This window comes from Grammomys surdaster, unplaced genomic scaffold (genome assembly GCF_004785775.1).
Source record: "Grammomys surdaster isolate TR1022 unplaced genomic scaffold, NIH_TR_1.0 313, whole genome shotgun sequence".
Taxonomy (NCBI): Eukaryota; Metazoa; Chordata; class Mammalia; order Rodentia; family Muridae; genus Grammomys; species Grammomys surdaster.
Genome location: NW_021604732.1, coordinates 2,389,531 through 2,410,388, shown reverse-complemented (window position 1 = coordinate 2,410,388; position 20,858 = coordinate 2,389,531). Strand labels below are relative to the sequence as shown.

The 20,858-nt window shown below is 41.5% G+C and overlaps 1 protein-coding gene across 1 annotated transcript; it reads right to left on the bottom strand.

The window, feature by feature from the left end:
- Positions 1-233: 233 nt before the first annotated feature.
- On the bottom strand, positions 234-20,692 carry LOC114629617 (hepatitis A virus cellular receptor 1 homolog). Its single transcript, XM_028777680.1, has 6 exons — positions 20,612-20,692; positions 15,849-15,906; positions 7,127-7,179; positions 4,090-4,201; positions 1,807-1,840; positions 234-345 (listed from the first exon to the last, which is right to left on the bottom strand). Exons 1-6 carry the CDS (start codon positions 20,690-20,692, stop codon positions 234-236), a joined length of 450 nt encoding a protein of 149 aa, XP_028633513.1.
- Positions 20,693-20,858: the final 166 nt, after the last annotated feature.

Sequence of the window (20,858 nt, the reverse complement as noted above, 5' to 3'; positions counted from 1 at the left end):
TTGGGACATGTAAAGAACACAGGACATTGTAAAGTGTTCCTGTTTGAGAGAATGCCCCCAGTGTGTGGTAAGAATGAGTACTATATGAACAATCACTAGGCCTATGAACAGCAAGAGGGCCACCCTCGCCACTACTGCTGACAAATGGGAACACCACATGAAGCTGACACAGGAAAAATACAACAGCATGGTCATATCCCATTCTTTCTTCTGCAGTCTTGGATGATGGCCCCTCAATGGACAACTGGAAGTTCACTGTCTTTGATAACGTAGACATTGTCCACAGCTTGGGGTTGGGCTGTACTTTGGAAAACTTCATTCTGAAATCCAGCGAAGACAACAGAGCTGAAGAGAGAGTTGTTCAAAAAAGAACAGGAAGGTCACTTTTCAGATCTGAGCAGATTTGTTTTCGTTCCTGATTCAGCATGACTAAGTATTTGGGACTGCAGAAATGTCATTCACAACAAAACTATAACAATGAATGAACAGTACAGTACAGAAATGTGGTATTAAGTTATAGAAAACTATGCTGAATAAATATCAGAAAAACTAAAAAAACCCATTAAAACAAAATAATTCATATTAGCATCCAGCCATGTAATAGAATACAAAAGTGACAAGTTTAAACGACAGTTATCTAACACTACTGGAGTTACCTAATCAGGTTGTTCATTTTGAAACTGGGATAAGAACTGGATGGCTCATATATTTACATCTTAGAATTTGACCCTAAGGCTAGGAGGGCCTGGTGACCCATGCTACATTCCTGGAACCCAAGGAAAGGCAGAAGGAGAGAACCAGCTCCACAAAGTTGTTCTCTGACATTCTAAGGTGCCATGAAAGCAACGTCTATACATACAAACACACCACTGCACCTACCAACAAAACCAGTTCCTGACACAATAATAAATAAATTCTTGTTAAAGAAAAATTGGTCTTGAAATCTGCATAACATCTGCATACTCTAATATTAATATGGAGTGGGAAAATGGGTGAAGCAACAGACAGTGCCTTTCTACAGGGCTAGTGTCTTGGAAACAACTACAAAGACATGAGCATGGCACACACTTGCATAGAGCACATGCACAAAGCGTCAGATGCTACAGGGAGAGGAAATGATCTGAGAGAGAACTGCTGGGGTCTGTGGTCTTTCCCATCAGCTATAGGAGGAGCCTTTACTGTGGGTAGTCATGGTGGACTGGGATTTGAGCTTCTAGAGCTCACAGAATGAAACAGACTAACTTTAACTCATGAGTAGTGTTTTGACATAGTGGATTTTGTCTTCTGTATACTGGCCATCACTGCTATTGAAATATAGAACCAAAATAAGCATCTATATTCACCCATAAGAAGAACACCTGTGCCGAGAATTACAAAGAAGTTGGGGCAAACCTTCTCTTCGCTTGAGTCAGTATCATGTGTACAAGCATGGAAACAACATAGGGTCAGAAAGCTCAGATGATCCAATGTGACAATTGACAGAGAATGGTCTTTGAATGATTATTTTTATCTCATGTTAGTATTTTTGTAGGTTTTCTTCCCTCTCCCCCACCCAGTTGAAGGAAAGAGAGAAAATAATGTGTGGGTAGGGGAGTGATGCACTCTGAGAGGAGCTCGTAGACAGGAAGAAAAATGAAGGAAATATATAATATGAAAAACACTTTGACTAAAAATAAGTAAATGAAAAGAAGGTGGAGGAGAAAGGGATGAGAGAGAAAGAGAAGGAGGAAAGGAACAGGAAGAAATCAGGAGAACTCTTCAAGACTGCAAGTTCCAAAGCAATTGGCACAAGCTGAGAGAGCTTACCTCTCTAGAATCTTCTTTTGTCTCTGTCTGCACTCTAAAATGGGGTGAGGGAGTTGGAAGGAGTTGAAAGGAAAAATTGAACATAGCATCAAAAACATTCATGATATTTTCTTCTAATCAAGGGTATTGTGTCTGTTTTTTAGCTGAACCGTTCCCTGGTAACCATGAACACTACATGACGTATCTTCTCTGCATTCATGGCTTCATGCATTCACCCACATAGCATTCCTAACATGCAAGAGTGACATTGGTAAACTGTCATTCACTGAAAAAAAAAAAAAGAAGAAATCTAGGTTTTTAAGTTGACTGGTGGAAAATAATCTAAACATGGACTCTCCTAGTGACCTGACACACAAGATCCTACTAATGGTCTCTTCCCTCAGGGACCCTATTAAGTGTCACTAAGGTTGCACACTGTACTGCTGGCTTTGGCTCCTTCCATAGTGTATTTCAGGAGGTGTGTGCCACCACCTACTCCTTACCCTTCTCTTCCTGTCAAACACATTGAGATTCCCAGTAACAACCCTTTCTCTGGGGAGAATTTACACTTTGGACTAAGAAAAGGAGCATATTTGTAGTATTTTAAGCAATTTCTATTCCATCATTATTATATTATCTTTATGTTATAGTCTAAAATTACCATGAAGCATGATCCTTCTGTCTCAGCAGCCTGAATCCTGGAATAACAGGCTCATACCACCAGGGCCAGCTTAAATAACCATTATGAACAACCGAGTTCTAAATATTAGAAGGAAGCATCCTAAACTATGACAGGCATATTCTAATTTCCAAATTTCTGCCCAGTCATGTGAAACAGGTCAAGAATGAGCTCATGTGTGGGCTCTCAGAAGGCTGATGACTCACATTCTTACCCAGAGAATGTGCTGCACAGACAGAAACGCTGTGTATGCTCACACAAACCCTCCAGGAAAGGGCCATGCAGGCCTAGTGCCCCCTTTAAACAACTCTGTTCCAGGGTTAGCCATGCAGTTTCCCATCCAGTGTCTTATCTGCGTCCACTATTAAATATGTTCCAGAGCATTCAACAGTATCATCACGAGGACAAAACCAGTTCTGCAGGCTAAGATTCAATTCCATAAGTCTTATAATGATTTCTTTTGTTCCAGATTTTAACCTTGTAAAACAAATTGTTTTATCATAACATTTAATTTCTTTTTCTTTAAAAATTCTCTCTCTCTCTCTCTCTCTCTCTCTCTCTCTCTCTCTCTCTCTCTCGTGTGTGTGTGTCTGAGGACTAGAGTCCAATCTGGCAGCATCCATTCAAATGTCCCTACAGCTGAGCTGTGAGTCACCTACCCAGGAGCTGGAACAGTTCTCAGTAAGAGCAATACATGCTCCTAAGTGCTGAACCATCTTTCCAGCCCCACATTAACATTCTTTATAGAATATGTGATTTTATTTTTTTTCTTGAGGTGGCCAGCAATTGAAATATAAAACATATGCTGTCAGCCCAGAACATAGAGGCAGAGGGCGAAGGTGTCCCATGCTGGCCTCAGATACATAAGTTCAATGCCACCCTAGAATATATAAAACCCTGTTTCAAGGAGAAAAGGAAACAATGATATTTAGGAAAAGAACCACCAGTATTTATGTTTCTATGAAACAGGAATCTTTATGAGATACTGTAACAGTGGTCACTGAGCATGTCCCATGTGTTAAAAGTAATATCAGTGCTTAGAAGGCCCTAATATGTCCCTTGGAATCCAGAAGGGACTCCAGTGTGTATCTCGGATTCAGGGACACAGAGAAATCATGTAACATGTAAACCCTATGGCATGTGGAATTACATGAAGACAGTCAGAGTGGCTGAGAATCCTTTGCTCTGATTCCTTGGTCTGGGAAATATATGCAAAACCTACTGTCTTCTCTCAAATGCTACATAAGACAGAGGAAGTGGCATCATGAAAGAAATGTGGAAAGACTCCATTAGGTAAGAATAGCTGTGGAGTCATCATTTTCCTACAGTCAAAATCCATGCTTAGACACCACCGCCTCTGCACTGCTTTATACCAGCAGTCTCCTAAGAATGTGAGGTCAAGCTCTGAGCTCTCAGACAGAAGCAAGTCACCTCTCTGCTTTAGAGTTAAAGGCCCAGAAGGAGCCCCACTGGGCATGCTTGCTCAGTGTATTTAACCTGGCTTTGCAGCCTTCTAAAGGAGTAAAACAGTTTGCTCTGCCAAAATTCCTTAGGTTTTGTGCTTGTTTATGTAATGGAGACCCAGACCCATTCCTGACATTGGGAACCTAGATGAAGTCACTCACTTATGATAGTCAGGGCACTTGCCAGGAGGATCAGCAGTGCAGCAGACACAGAGATTCCAATATAGAGGTCCTTAGTGGAGATCTTCAGCGGGGGTTGTGTTGGGACCACTTCCTAAGGAAACATCAGTAATTGATGAGGCACCAACTGAGATGAGCAGAAAACACATCCCACACCTCAACCTAGACTTTTCCCTCCATTGCCAGTGACTAGTATAGAATATGCAAGTATGTGGTCATGCACACTTTGATTTCTAGTACTTGGAAGGCAGAGGTAGAGGAATACCAAGAGTTCCAAGAGAGTATGGTCTGCCTAACAGCTCTGGGAAAACCAGAACTACATAGACAAATTGTTAAAAAAAAATTAAGTCTGCAAGTAAAACTAAACAACCTGGTACTAAGCTACTAAGCTATGAATCCCGACACGACAAACTTCAAAGTGTCTATGAGGAGGGTTAAAATTTATTTTCTACGTGGCTTGAGGTGACAACAAGGTTGCATGTCTCAACCTTGCAACATATCTGACTTAATATTATATCTGCATTAATATTTAGTATAGGCTATTGCTCTATTGATAAAAACCAGTGGCTATTTTCTAAGTTGATCCTCGAATGTTACCAGAGTTTGCAGCTACTGAGTCTGATCTTTCCTCATAGATTCATAGATCCTAATTGTCTTATAAAATTTAATTATGGATTCTCTCTCTTTTTTTTTCCACTGAGACTCTGTCTCTCTTCTTAGTATGTAGCCACAGCTATCCTTAAATTCATGAAACCAGGCAGGCCTAAAACTCAGAGATGCATATGCCTCTGTGTCCAGATGGATGGGACCCATGTCATGGTCCTCAAGCCATGAGGCAAGATCCACACCATAATAAAACCATTCAAGGGAAACTGTTCTTGGAAGCAGCCACATTAACACCATGTGATCAGACAAAAATTCGAAATCCATTTTAGTGCCCTGGTGCAGGTGACCACGGATTACCATGTACTGGAATAAGCATGAGACAGGCTGGGGATCACCTTAGGCCCTGTCATAGCTCAGCACTGACCTCCTAGCCCTAAGCAGACAAGAGAGATGGGTTTAGCTGAAATAGAGTCTTTGCTCATGTGTGAGCCTCATCTCTGGATCACAATCCCAGCTCCTCGGCTTAGTCAGTGAGACCATGGACATGTTAGCGAAGCTCTGTGAGCTCTTAACAAGTACTGTTGTGAATATAATGTAATGTTTGTAGGTTTTGAGACAGAGTTTCATGTGTTCTAGGCAGGCCTATCATTCGCTATGTAGCCAATGTGATGAACTTCTGATCCTCCTGTCTGTTCCCCCTGAGTGTTCGGATCACAGCAGTATCTTCCCTGCCCACTGAACATTTCCTTTAGCATTTCCTGGTTGTAAGTAGCAGCAGTGGCTATCCTTTCTCATTCATCTTCACACATCTTTCCAACCTTCCCAGGAGATGGAGTCTGGGAAAGTCATCTGCAGCTTCAAGAAGCAGGCTGCTGTTGCTAAGTGTGGCTGTGCACATCTGTGACCCCGGAGGAGAAATAGAGCCAGGAGGGGCAGGAGTTCATTATCCTTCTCAGCTCTGAAGGGAATCAAGGCTAGCCTGGTCTCCAGGAGTCCCTGTCTCAAAAACAAAGAAATCAAAAGCCCCAGATATCAGCACACAGAGGAGTGCCTCTGTGCCCAGTTCTCTGTGCACTGTTCTCTGTGCACATAGAGACAGCCTGGCAGCTGCAGAATCCAGATTTTCCTACTCCTTTTTTGTATTTAATTCTAAATCATTTATTCTTGACAGTAAAGACGACTGTGTGCAGTTAACTGTGCTCAGGTCCAGCTGTGTCCTCCAGGACTGTGCTAAATCCTGCACAAGTCTGCTCACTTAACAGCACTTTCAACAAATATGTATATTAATTTATTCTCCCTTGGTTAGCTCATTCTTTTTTAACCCTAACTTTTAACCATGTAAAATAAATCGATCTCTGTGTCTTCACCTCTTCAATTCTTTTATAAAATATCATTTATTAGGTACAACTAACAAACTTGCCTATCAAAATAAACTTCCTAACACCCTTTTTAGACTCAAAATCTTTTCTTTTTTCTTAATGGTCCATATATTTAATGGGTTTTTTTTGAGACAGAGTCTCACTAGGTAACCCAAGATGCCCTGGTAATCCAGGCTATCCTCACACTTGGTATCTCTTGTTTCATCTGCCTCAGTCCTAAAATGAAAGTGTAAACAACTATGGTTGACTATTTTTTCCCTTATATTTAGCAGTTTCAATCCAGTCACATGGCTATTCTGGCAAGGGATCACATCCAAACACCTTCTAGGTCTTTGTGATCCAGCTGGAACACAGACATGCTTTTAGTACCAAGAGAAGGAGGCAAGCAGATCTCTGAGTTGAGGCCCAGCCTGGTGTAGAACAATTTGCAGGTAAGGAAAAACTAAGGTCCAGGTATGCTTGTACTGTTCTTTAACCCCAGCTTCCGGGAGACAGGGGCATGCAGATCTCTGGGTTCTAGTCATCCAGTTCAGTTGAGTCAGGGAGTTGAGAGGTGATGCAGGGGAGTGGAGTTCATGGCAGTTCAGCAGATCATAGAGTTCACAGGCAAATTTTACAGAGACAGGTTGCAAAGAGAAGATTCTAGACATGGCTGAAAACAGAATAAGCCAGAGAGTGAGAAGGAGCCAGAAGATTAGAACAGATTGCCAGAGTTATGTAGAGCAATTCACAGAGCAATCCACTCTTAAAGTCAGATTGAACTGGTCAGCTTGCAACAGAGTTTGAGCCAGAACAGCTGAATTAAACCAACCAGCCAGAATTCAGAAAGAACTGGAAAGGGTGAGCTTATTCAGTAGTAAGCCTCCAAGGTGACAATTATATAAGGTAAATAAAAGTTACTTTTACGTCTCTATTTTTTTCTTTTTTTGAGACAAAAGTCTGTGAACTAATTTGACAAAGTATCTAAAGGCAACATGATTGCAGGAAGTCAGACACTTGAATCTCACTATTAACACAGAAAGGAATAAGCTTACAGTGTGATTATTCCAAGGTCCATATGAAGATGTCACAGTGGTGCTCCACACTGCTAAACAGGAATAAAAATTGTTATTATGAACATGTTAGCTTCTCACTACAGAGACTACATATATTCACACCAGCTTCTATGGTGAGGTTAAAGTTAATAACATAATCAAATACTATAGCAATCTGGGCATCACACTAAATTCTTAAATTTTTCTAAATTTCTCTAAGAAGTTGAGTCAATCTCTCTCTCTCTCTCTCTCTCTCTCTCTCTCTCTCTCTCTCCCTCTCCCTCTCCCTCTCCCTCTCCCTCTCCCTCTCCCTCTCCCTTTCCTTCCCCTCTCTCTCCTTCCCCTGTCTCTGTTCTCTGTCTCTCTGACTCTCTGACTCTCTCTGTCTCTCTTTGTCTCTCTCTGTCTCTCTGTCTCTCTGCCTCTGTCTCTCTGTCTCTCATGTCAAGGCTCAGCTACATATTTGGGTGAACCAGAGAACTTGTTTGTGAAACAGTTTAGGGACCTACCTAAGCTGAGAAGGGTAAGTGCCAGAAGATCACATACCCATTGGAAAGTCAGAATGGCTCCACTCAGAAGGAACGGAACTACCACGATATCCAATACAGCTTGTGTGTATTCTCACCTAACGTTTATGTTCCTTGATTTGGATCAGAATTACTTTAGAAATCATCTGTCACATGGTCCAAAAGCCAGTGTGTCTCATACGATGTGAGGATTAGGGTGTGGTTAGGCAGGGAAGTCCTGGAACTCCATTCACAGATCAGGGTGTTTATGAGACATGTATTTTTGGAACAGGTTACATATTGTACATTTTCTAAAATGTATATGCACATAATTCTCATTCTGTTGAGTAACAACAATAAACAAATGTTTTACATCCTAACCGAGAGTCTCTCAGTTTCATTTTATTCTTGAAAAGGCATTCATCAGACGAGTAGTCATGTCTAATTCTACAAATGACAAATATTTCTGCCAGCAATGCACATGCAAAGTGCCCATACAATGCACGGAAATACTACAAGTCTATGGAAATCCAAACTACTTGTAAATCGGTCATTGCCCAGTATGGATACATTTGTATAACTTGGCCTTCCTCAGTTCCCATATTCCTGTGTTTATATTTTTATCACTATGTGAGCCCTTCCAAAGAGCCAAAGGCAATGACTAGATTTAGGCAACATTTGTAGTCTAGGCTCTGTTTGTGAGTTATGCCTTTAAGTCAAACCTTCTAGGAATAAGAGTTAGTGAGTCAGTTATGGAATATGATACAAATTTTAATTCAACACTGACAGGCATGGTAACAAATACTTTTTACCACTAGGGGCAGAGGCAAGAAGATCTCTATGACTTCAAGGCAAGCTTGGTCTGCATAATGAGTTCCCTGCCAGCCAAGTTGAGATCCTGTCTCAACAAAACTCAACTTGTAGCACCCCAGCATCTTACATCATTTAGAAATGCTATAAAATATTGTCATTTCTAAATCTCAGTTTTCAATTAAGTCAGTAACTTATCCACGTTCTCCAAATTCAGCCCATGAACCCATCCTCTGAAGCACCAAAAGCTAAGTCTTGAAAGGTCCTATCAATCCTGAGATATTCTCATTGTTCTATAGGGTGTGTAGCTGCCTGGAACAAATTGTTTTGGTTTTGGTTTTGTTTGTTTGTTTGTTTGTTTGTTTTTTATTCTCTAGTCTCACAGTTGTAACCTAGAGCTCTCTACAAACTCAGGTTGTAGCCCAGTCCTTCAGAGTCCTCCTGGTTGATATTCTCACAGGCCAATGGGAGGCAAGGAAATCAATTCTACCATCAGATTGCTCTAACAATAACAACAACAACAATAGCAACAACAACACACTGTGATCCTTTTGCCCCCTCAAAATCCAGTCCTACTCCAGGGATGGATGGGTTTTGGGAAGCTTCAAGTTTCCCTCTAACAGCTACTTTTTCACTCCTGGATGTAGAAGATTTGAACCTAATCTTATCTTTGGATGTCATGCTTTCCCCATCTCTAACAATTTATCAATTACTATTAAGTGTAAATTCATATGTGTCGGCATGACATTGGAAGTACAAACGTTATGGTGTCAGCAAAGCAAATGCACAATTTTTTTATATTAAATTGTGTGCATATGCATATGTCATCTGTGTATGGGTTTCTGTGCTTGACTGCAGATGCTTATAGAGACCAGAGGCAGTATGCCCCCTGGAAGTGGAAGTACAGGCTGCTCAGTGTGGGTGCCTGGAATCAACTCAGGATCTCCTCAAGGACAATACTTGCTTTTAGCTATGGAGCCATCTCTCCAGCACATGTGTGCACATTTCAAATCACTAAAGACCATAGACTCATTGTTTAAATTATCAGAAAAAACTTTTACATTTTCTTCCTATACAAATATTACAAGATTCTTGAAGCAAAACTTTAGAAAGCATTAACTGCCCCTAAAAATGGAGACTGAAGTCTTCAGGGAGGATTTGAATATGGAACAAACCCACCAAACATCTTTGCCCAAGACAGGAGGCCTGACCCTGGAATTAGAAGAAACAGCTTCCAATTCAAGTGAACAGGGATAGAGTCTGACACACTTTCTGTCCTCATAACTTCCACTAAGAACTTTCTGACTCTGTGTCAGGTCCTGTCCCTATTCAATAGGGACAAAGACCACAGCTATATCAATAATAGTTTTCTGAGAGTTAAACATTGCATCAGGAAGTATTTAGTAGACTGCTCAGTGTTCAGGGAACACTAACTATTAGTTTCATTTTACTGTGGTCTTAGTTGAATGGCACGATTTCAGAATAGACGTAAAGGGTCCAAAATCCTCTAACCTGACCCTAGCCCTCAGTCACTCCTTAGTTTTTCATCAGAAAATTATGCCTCACTAGTCCACTACCAATCTCATCATATATCCTAGATCAATGGTCCACCTAAGTCTGGGTAGTAGTGAATCCCCTGGGAATGTGATAGAGATAGGTGTCTTCCATCTCAAGCTCTTACACTGTAGAGGTTGCACATAAAAAGGCTGGAGAATAACAGATATTATGAAGTTCTTGTTTGGATCCAAGCTAAGAACTGTTCACTTAGATGGTACTTAAGACTGCCTCGTTGTCCTGTGTGTCTTGTATCATCCCACAAGAAAGACTCTGAGCCCTGGAACACACGGGTTTTACCTAGTTTGTGATTATGGATGTGTGCTCGTGTTGGAGGAGTGATATTCACCATGATTCTCTTTTATTGGAAAAAAAAAACCATAGAAGACTCTGTCTACTCTCTATTCAAAAGCACGAATTCTTTGTGTTGGGCTTTGCATGGGAACTTTCATGGGACAATCTAGGCTAATTAGCCTTCCGCTACGATGCAGTGCTGTGTGGTGTGACCTCCCAGGACTGACTGCATTGAGTATGCTGAGCCTATAATCTGTGGGAGAAGTCAGTCACTTACCAAAGATTCTGCTTGATTTTGGAGCATTTGTGGGTCTTGTTGAAGTAGTTGTATGTTTTGTGGTAGTTGTGGGTTTCTTTGACTTAGTGATGGATTTTATGACAGTTGTTATTCTCCTTGGAGTAGTTGTGATTTATGATAGTTCAAGGTCCCCTTGGAGTAGTTGTGGGGTTTGTGTTAGTTTAGGGCCTTTTTGGAGTAGTTATGGGTTTTATGACTCTTGAGAGTCTCCTTGGAGTTGTGGGTTTTGTGATTGTTGTTGGTCTCCTTGGAGTAGTTATGGGTTTCCTTGGAGTAATTTTGTTTTGTGTTTTGTTGTTTTATTTTTTGAGTAATTCTGGTTTCTTTGGAGTAGTTATGGGCTTCTTTGGAATAGTTCTGGGTTTCCTTGGAGTAGGTCCAGGTAAATTGATCAATTTGAATTTACTTGAAATTGTAAGTCTCCTGGAAGAACTTGTTAGAACTCCTGAATTTAGAAATCAATATGAAAGCAAGGGTCAGTCAAACAAGAAGAAAGAAAAATCTTCTGCTACACTTGCTCCTAAGCATAGCAGTGAGCTGTCCCCAGGCAGAGGCTCTTCTCCTGAACTTCTGTTCCTTGTCATCTGTCACCGACCAACTAGGATATGACAGGGAAGGTGAGGGTAGACAGGCTCACCAATAGGAGGCAGCTTCACTCACAACACAGAGATGAGAACAGAGCCCAGGTTCCTAGGGAAATGCATTATAAATGACAAGAGTCAGATTCTCAGATGTCTCTAAGCATCTGTGAGATAGAGAAGGTCTGGGGGCTGGGAGTGATTTTGTACCTTTTACTGGTAAGTGACTGACTTCTCCCACAGATTACAGGCTGAGCATATTCAATGCAGTCAGTCCTGGGAGGACACACCACACAGCACTGCATCAGAAATGAAGGTTAACTAGACTAATTGTCTTATGAAAGATCCCATGCAAGGCCCAACATAAAGAATTAGTGCTTTTGGGTAGAGAGTATACACAGTCTTCTAAGCTTTTTTTTTTATAAGAGAAACATGATGAATATCACTTATGCAAATATTTTTGGTTCAAGGAGTTTCAGACTTGGGGTATTTCAGAATTTTTTAAAAAATTATATATAGCTTACAGATGGTGCTCAAGTCTAAATATAGATAGATGTAACTTTCATATGCACACAATTCATATGCATCGATTACATGTGCATTTATAAACCACTGATAATTCTGCGAATGAATACTTTACAGAATTGAGTTTTCTAGGTGTTTCTATCAATGCAATGCCCCAAAGGTTTTAGATCTTGAAGTACTACAGATTTGCTACTGGGGCAAGGCAAGTTCAACCTGTAAGTCACAAATCAGGAAAATGAGAAGTGCTGAAAGAATTCAAACGCCCTACTGATGGTCTGTGAGTGCACAGAGACCCAAGATTGGAATTAACAGGAAACGGTGCCTGCAAGAAACAGTCAGTGAGGACTCCAACAGGAGCACACACTGTTCTGTCAGCTGTCACGGTTCCTCAGAAGCAGCATCATTCAATCCTGACTCTGCTGGTTACAAAATAAAACTCAGGAACCAGGATCAACTCCTCCGGACGTTCTTCTCTTTAATTGATGTGATGTAATTCAAATCTAGAGTGTTTTCTCCAGGAAAAAAAGAGAAATAACTGTGTTCACCTATTACATGCAGGAAGCTAATGGACGTAGAGTTCAATCCACTTTTAAGATTTATAAAAATTGTATTTATTCACTTATTTTCATTTCTTTCTCTTTTTCTTATCCCTTTCTCTTTGTCTGTATGTGTATATTGTTTTCCATGGGCAAAGTATTGAGGTCAGAGGTCAACTTGAGAGATCTGGTTCTCACCTTCTAGCAACTAGCTTGCAAGAATCAAACTCAGGTAATCTAGCTTGGCCACAAGCACCTGTTCCCACGGAGCCATCTTGCTGGCCCCCACTCCCCTTTCCCTTAAAGGACCAGCTAAGTAATAGGTCTGTTGGGCTCAGGAACCAACAACTAGGTGTTGAGGGGCAAGCACTCCTGTCAATCAGTGTGAAATTCAGTGAGGACAACACAGCCGGGAGTGGGTGTGGCTGTGCTGCAGTAAATCTATTCACACTGCTAGATACAAACTAGTCACACATTTAGATCCAAATGATTAGATTGCTAGTCCAATATAATGTATGGGCAGAGGCATGAAAACAATTCAAACCCTCCCTGGACAGTAAAAATTTAGTGGAGAAAAAAAGCAAGCCTGCAAAAAAAAAAATCAGTAACAACAACAAAACAAACAAAAAATCTCCCCGACAACCTTAATCAACAGATCATAATGGGAACAACAACCAAAAAAAGAAACAACCATCTCAGGAGCGTCTCTTTTCTTGCTCTGGGACATTTTATCTCCCAGGTGGATGGGAAAGTGCAGAGGAGCTGATGAGGGTCCTGGGACAGCTGAGGAGACAGCTCAGTGTGGTTAAGTCATGAGACATTATACAAAATGGTTGTTAAGGAAAAGACAGAGCGTCTTTTGTGGACCCAGTGACGAGCCAGACAGAGGACTTTTAAACACTGACCAGTGAAAAAATTTCTAAGCTTGATAACGACTCACTATTAATAATTTCAAACAGCTGTGCCTGGTGACACAGGCTTTTGTTCCCATTAGTCAAAAGACAGAGACAGTTGTATTAGTGAGTTTTCAGACAGTCTGATCTACTACTTGGGGAGAGAGTAAGGCCATCCATACCACACAGTGAGATTCAGCCTCAAAATAAAACAGATAATTAAAAAATATGTAACAAACTGCAAAGACTGAACAATTACAAAATGATGTTCTGAATTTAAAATAAGAGGGACAAGGTAGTATTGGTTTCTATCTTCAGTGTTAACTCCAAAGTAAATTACAAAGTATCACCAGAAGAAGGTACATCGTCATAATTCAACTCCTTTAAGAGGACAGATTTAACCAGAGCCAGGCTGACTCCATGACAGGCTGCAAACTAGCAGTTTGGGAGACTAGGCCTAAGTTCCCGTTTCCCATACACAACTGGAAAAGTCCAAAACAAGTGAATTCCAGGGAAATCCACCCCTTACCATCAGCCAATCGGGAAGCTGCCCCACCACTTAGCTTGAGACCTCAGCAAAAGTCCCCAAAATCCCCCAGAGCCTTAACAAATCACAAAGGCATCTACCCGTAGAGATAAAGCCAACCAGCTAAGGGAAAGAAAGATAAAAGTCTCACAGTACTACACTAACAGGCATTAAATTGACCCTGCAAAGCCTCTATCTTCCATCCTGATGCATGGCGGACTCCTTCATGTTAGGCTAGCCTGGAACTCATAGAGATCCATCCAGTTCTGCCTGCTAGGATTAAAGGTATGTACCATTATCCCCGACTTGTTGGTTGGTTTGTAGACAGGGCCTTGCTCTGTAGTACAGGCTCTCTTGTACTTTCTATCCTCTGAGAAATAGGAATACAAGCATGTCTACCGCCTCTAAAAGTTTTGAAGTTTTGAAAATGTTTTTTCAGATACAGTGCACATTGATGGGTTCCTACAAAAGATGACCTTCAAAGGTGAAGGCAGGAGACAGTGACGTGTAGTGAAGACCAACCTGGGCTTATGAGACCTTGTATCAAACCACCCCAACCCTCCCCTCAACGCTATTGACAATGAAATCATTAACTCTTCAGCCTCCTCCCTATACAAAGAGTAGAGCCCAGGATTTATTTGTGTGTGTGTGTGTGTGTGTGTGTGTGTTTTAGCATTGTTGGTGTAAAGGAAGAACTTTGCTAATTTTAACGTCAATTTTCAAAATGGCTTGTTTGTTCATATGGTTTTCATTGGTTTTTGTTTTATTGTTTGTTTGTTGGGTTTTGTTTTGTTTTGGTTTTGGTTTTGGTTTGGGTTTTATTTTTGAGACAAGCTCTAACTATGTAACCTTGGCTGATCACAATATTTAGAACTCTGTACGTAGAACAGACTGCCTGAATTCATGGAGACCTGCCTGCCTCTACCTCCCTTTCTGGGATCAAAGATGTACACCACCAGGCCAAGCTCAGGATGGACTTTATAAAACCCCCAGGAGCAATGAGCTTTTAAGACTAGTCCTCAAAGCTCTTCCTAAACAAAGACAAACCAAAACCAAACCAAAACCAAGAGCTAAACAAGGATTCCTTCTTATGTATTGATAGCATTCCAGAAACTGAACAAGACTCATGACCACAAAATCAGAATATTAAATCAAGGATTAAACCATGCAACTTTTAAACCTAGTATAACAACTTTAATATGCATCTGTTGAGAGGATGGACAGAATTCCCTATTACCAGTTGCTTCCACATGAGGGGAATCTGAGGGCTGAAGATGCAGCTCGAGGATGCCATGCTCACCTAGGCCATGCCAGCCCCTGGGTTGGATCCCAGCACAGGAAGCAATGAATAAGCAAACAACACAGAACAGTGAACTGGGAGAGTCACTGGGTGGTCACTTACATTTGACCCTAGCCTGTGTCAAGTCTGTGTATTTGGGACATGGTCTAGAAAGTATGTGCCTTGTTCAATAAGATGAGTGTGTAGTGGGTGTGTACTTCTCACTGGGATACTCATTTTTTGCAAATATATTTTTTATATTCACAAATATAAAAATATTATCAAATATAAAAAATATTATCATAATAAATTTATAGAAATGCATGATAAGAATTAATGACTTTCCACAGACCCATCCAATAGAGATTAGAATATAAAACTTAGAATGAATATGACATGTAGGTGCTCACACCTAAAATCTTAGCTTTGGGAGGTAGTGAGGTCATTTGCTGTTGTCTCTCCTGTGTAGGGGCAACCAGAGCTACCTTGGACCCTGTCTCAAAAAATTAACATGCAATTAACTGTTTACTCCTATATTACAGAATGATCTCAATTAATATTTTTAATTGAATAATTGAAAATAATGGTTTTTAAAGGCATATGGGCCAAGTGAAGGTATTTTCTGTAGCCCTCATGTGTTGACTCTATCTTGCACATATGTGTACTCACCCTTATTTGAATATAACATGCATACACATATATTCATCTCTTACCTGACAGTCTTGTGGGTCTTATATTTGAGCCATAAATTTTGAAATTCATGAAGGTTAAAAAATTTCTTCGTGACAACAGTTTCTTTGCTCACTATATAACCTATGATTCAGACCCCAGGGAATGTATTTGTCTGAATCTCCATCCTCCCATACATCCCCCACCCCACCTCTCCATCGTCCCATACATCCCCCACCCCACCTCTCACTTACCTGGTAGAAGGAGTAAGAGACCTGAAATGAGGACTTGAGGGGCCATCATGATGGTGACCTGCAGGACAATGAGGAGACACTCTGGTTGGCTCTGGCTCTCACCATACTGTATCTAAGAAAATCTCTCACCCTGCCTGTCTGAATCACGTAGGCTTCTCTGCTGGGGCTCGCTGTTCTCCCAAACACACTTCTTTCCTGGTCCTTGCCACATATATCCTTCAGTCTCACTCCTGGTCTTGGCACAAGAAAGACAGTAAACAGAGAAAACTTGAAGTCAAGAGAAGAGTCTGTTCTCCTGGTAGAACCCTAAGCAAGGAGCAGCCTTCTAATGGAGGTGCAGTTGCCCCGTAGTTGACTGCAGGCTCTTCCTGCTCAGTAGCCACAGTGGTTGGTCCCTAAAATTCAATCAAGTTCAGTATTGGCAACATGGACTGAGTAAAATGAGAAACACTGTGTCTAAGCACATTGTCCCATAGACATCAAAGACAAGGGTTTTGAAACTGTTCATTTTAATTCCACTGTTAGCACTCATAGAACAAGGCTGAGGGAGTGTGAACAAGTACTACTCTCACTAGAACATTACCACCAGGCTGCTACAATGGCTCACTGGTCAAGAGTGCCAACTGCTCTTACAGAAAACCTGAAAACTGGGAGAGGTTCCCAGCATCTTGGTTGAGAGGCTCACAGCCACTATCACTGGAGACACACAAGCATCAAAAATTCCTTGGACATCTGTGCTCACATGTACACATCACCACAAACACACATACACACTCACACAGATACATGCAATTAAAAGCAACAAACATAAATCTTAAAAATTATAATATGCTTGTAATAATTTTAATATCATAGATTTATAAAAATCACAATGTGTCCAATTTACTAATACTAAAAATTTACTCATTTTTATAGATTTCTTTACAGTTTTTAACAGAAAACGTATGAATCTATGACTCTAGCAATGGATCAAAGATGTAGCTATGAGATCATAAGGAAATGTTTGTTTATTGACTGTTGTATGCATGTACATACATAGAAAATATATAGAAAATAATATTTGCTGAAAAAACAGAAAATATCAAATTCACTGTTTCCTTGCACGGATGAACACACAAACAGAGCTTATAAACTACAAAGGAAGCATCCAGCAAGCTGAGGAAGCTACGGCGGCAGTGCTGGAGGGGTGTGGGTGCAATCTTAGCCTGCTCTGTCAGGCTTAAGTGTGCTTTCTACTACTGTCACCCAGAAGGTATTTGAGCAAAGCTGAAGAAGGTTTGGCCAGCCAGAAAGAGAGAGAGAGAGAGAGAGAGAGAGAGAGAGAGAGAGAGAGAGAGAGACAGAGACAGAGACAGAGAGAGAGGCAGAGAGAGAGACAGAGACACACACAAAGAAAGAGAGAGAGAGAGAGAGAGAGAGCACAAAGGTCCAGATGCAGGAGAGTGACTGTGGCAGGGGAGAGGGCAGAGCAGCTGGGACAGTGAGGAACAGCAATGGAGAAGAACAGGGACAGGGCAGGGACAGGGCTCAGGAGCCACTTTGTGAGGGTTTCGGCTTCAACAGGAGTGGGGCTCAGGGTTGTCTGCAGAGGCTGGGGTTGGATGGCTTCCTCGGTGAAGGAAGAAACTAATCAAGAACCAGGAAGGTGGCTCAGTGGGTCAAGTCACTTCCTCCTGAGGTTTGTAACTTCAGTCAGATCCCCAAGTACACAGTAGTTAAAGAACAGATTAGTCTTGCAAAAGTTATAATTTCTCCTCTCTTTCTCTCTGCCTCTGTGTCTCTGCCTCTCTCTGTCTCTGTCTCTCTGTCTCTGTCTCTCTGTCTCTCTGTCTCTCTGTCTCTGTCTCTCTGTCTCTCTCTGTCTCTCTCTGTCTCTGTCTCTGTCTCTCTCTCTCTCTCTCACACACACACACACACACACACACACACTCATATGTAATAAAATAAAAAGTGCATAGTAAGACTTCACACCTGTTGTGAGGATCTAATGATTAGTCACTGAGTCATATTTTCTGTATACTATGACTGTTGTTTTAAGTTCACTGTAGGGACAGGGGAGAGATGTGGGGGTGTGGAGGCAGGTGGGAGGACTGTGAGAGAGTAATATCACAGTAGGTAGTAATAGCTGGTTGTTAGTGAAACAAGTGATCAGGAGAGACAGACAGCCAAAGATGAAGGGCACCAGCCACCAAACTCCAAGCTCAGGGAGTCGGAGAATCCCACTTAAGAGATCAGACATTTAAAAATTTTTTTAAAGCCTTTCTCAAAATATTTCCCCACTAGTTGAAGAACTAAATGACTTCCCAGTCATAGAGAACAAATCCCAATTCTAAAAGCTGCCCATCTTCTTGGACTGGCCACTCCCTTCCCATCTCCAACACTCCAACTAATGCAAAATTTAGTTCCTTCTGTCCTTAGCTACAGTATCTCCAACACAAAACCTCCAGTGTCTGCAGCCACACTGCATACAAGCTTTCTTACAAAATCTCCTAATTTACAAACCACAAAAATCAGTGAACAACACTGCAAATATATGTGTGCCCCCTCGCCGGGCAGTGGTGGCTCACGCCTTTAATCCCAGCACTTGGGAGGCAGAGGCAGGTGGATTTCTGAGTTCGAGGCCAGCCTGGTCTACCAAGTGAGTTCCAGGACAGCCAGGGCTACACAGAGAAACCCTGTCTCGAAAAACAAACAAACAAACAAACAAACAAACAAACAAACAAAAAAAGTGTGCCCCTTGCCTCCCTGGTCTCATTCCCATATTATTATATAATATTACATAGTGTATCTGTAAAAGCCCGTTATTCCATTTAAACAAAGATTCACTTTCCAAAAATCTACAGAACCCTACTGGATGGTGAGTTATCCTAATGTCTAGGGACTCAATCATCTTTCTAATGTCCCACATTCAACCCCACATCATCTCTAATGTAATTCCACTTGGTACAGAAACTCCAGGGAGCACTATCCTGACTCTTTCTCTTCAGCATGTGGCGGCAGACATCCCTACTTACCTGTATTTAAGGGAAAGTGACTTCTTGTTAGTCTCTCCTTCTCCTGCTCTGCTGCTGATGGACTCTTCCAGAGCTATTTATGGATGAAGACAAGTCTCTCTTGTAATTCCATCCTTATCTCCTGGCCATACTCTCTCCTGTTCTGTGTGAAAATTGAGTTCTCCAGTTCTCCAATCCACCTTCTAGATAGCATCTGCTCACTGATATAAACAGACTACAGGAGAGGCTGAGTTAGTGGGAGCATGGCTAGTGTGCCCTGGGCTGTTTACCAAGCTGCAGCAAAGATCCTTACTTTAGGTGTGACTGCAAGCCCGGGGGACTTACACACCTGGACCAACCCTCTAGATTTATAGGAGAATAAACTATACTCCAGAGAGGAGAGTGAACTAGAGAAACCAGAAGTCCCTGGAACAAGGGCAGAAGCTCTTTTTATACTTCCTGGAAGGCACCAACTAACATCTTTCTAATCAATGTTTACTAGCAGCCCATACTTAGAATGGGGGAGTTAAAAGAAATAAATCTACCTCAGTCTCTGCTGCCAAAGCGTAGGGAGTGCAGGGTATGGTGGTGCATCTCTGTAGTGCCAGTGCTGGGGAGAAAGGGAAGGTGGATCTGTATTGTTTGGCAGGATGGCTATGTAGCAAGTTCCAGGCTAGCCAAGGATGCTTGGTGAGAAGAGATCTTTAAAGAGCTGAAACCAAGCTTCTCTATACCTGAATCCAGTGTGCAGCTGTTACTAGATTGCCCAAGGAGGCTCCTGAAGTGTGGGAGTTGTATAAAATAGGAATCTGGGTATGACTACTTTCCCATCTGGCAATCAGAGGGTAAAGTATTATACAAGCAAGTATTTCAAGAGCAGTTGTGAAATTGGAGAGTGTCTTTACTCCTACAAACCAAATAAGTAAATAAAATAACTAACCAGTTAACTAACTAACCAATCAACCAACCAACCAACCACCAACCAACCAACCAACCAACCAACCAACCAACCATATAAAGTCTTCTTAAAGATACCAAGGACAACGTCATAAATCTGTTTCAGGTAATCCGCTAGATGATTGCCATCTGAGTGAACGGAAGATGCTCCCAAGTCCATTTGCAGGAAAAGAGACGGGTCAGGGAGATTAATAATATCAGGCTTTTCTGAATAAAGTTAGGATAATCATTTCAATTTTACTTTTGGTGTCGTTTGTTGTGATTTTTGTTTTTTTTTTATAAGGTGTGTGCTGTCCCCTGGAGTTTCTGCATAAGGTTCTAGGGCTTCATGTATGCCTGGAAAGTCCTCTAAAACTGAGCTACATTCACTACTGGGATTGTAGATTGCATATATATATATATATTAGTGTGTGTGTTTAAATTTACACAAATGTTCTCATTCTCATTCTTTCAGCAACACTGGCTTCCTGTCTGCTTCTAGAATTTCCCACGTTCTCCTGGCCCAGGTACCTATCCCACCCATGGCTGGTCTCTTTCTTAGGACACTTTTCTCTCATGAGTTGAAAAGCACCCTCAGATCTTCCAGTCGCAGGTACAATTTCAGTCTCAGTCTATAGCAACAAACTGTTCATCCCTAGTCCACTTCCTGTCTTGGACAGCTTATTTCAAAATAACCCTTATCTTACAAGTAGTCAGTCAGGATGCTGTACAACAGCTTAAGGCCTCTTTTTAGTAGCTTCATATCTGGCCTGTATCTTTTTAGGGGTGGGGGAGGTTGTCACAGAAACCGCCCCGTCTCTCATTCTCAGTTACTTGTCTGCAGTCTTCTATGCCACTGCAAAATAGGTTTCCCTGCACATAGCAGCCAGTGGCAGGAACAATCACGGGTTTCATGGTTTCCAGAGGGAACGGACATCAATGTGGTGCACTACAGATCTCGGAGGTCTTTCTAGGAGACTTAACCCAGAAATCAACCATTCTTCATCTCAGATGTCATTTTGCTCAGAGTCAGGGTGATCCTGAAGTTGGGCAGCATTTCTAGGGGCACTACCTGTACAAG

Excerpts from the sequence above, each read along its gene's own strand:
- LOC114629617 (XM_028777680.1), bottom strand. The coding sequence starts at position 20,692 with ATGAAACCCGTGATTGTTCCTGCCACTGGCTGCTATGTGCAGGGAAAC. Across the intron at positions 4,202-7,126 it reads GACCTTGGAATAATCACACT|GAAGTGGTCCCAACACAACC; the intron begins GTAAGCTTATTC and ends ATGTTTCCTTAG. Across the intron at positions 346-1,806 it reads CAAAAGAAGATTCTAGAGAG|CTCTGTTGTCTTCGCTGGAT; the intron begins GTAAGCTCTCTC and ends CTCTCTCTTCAG.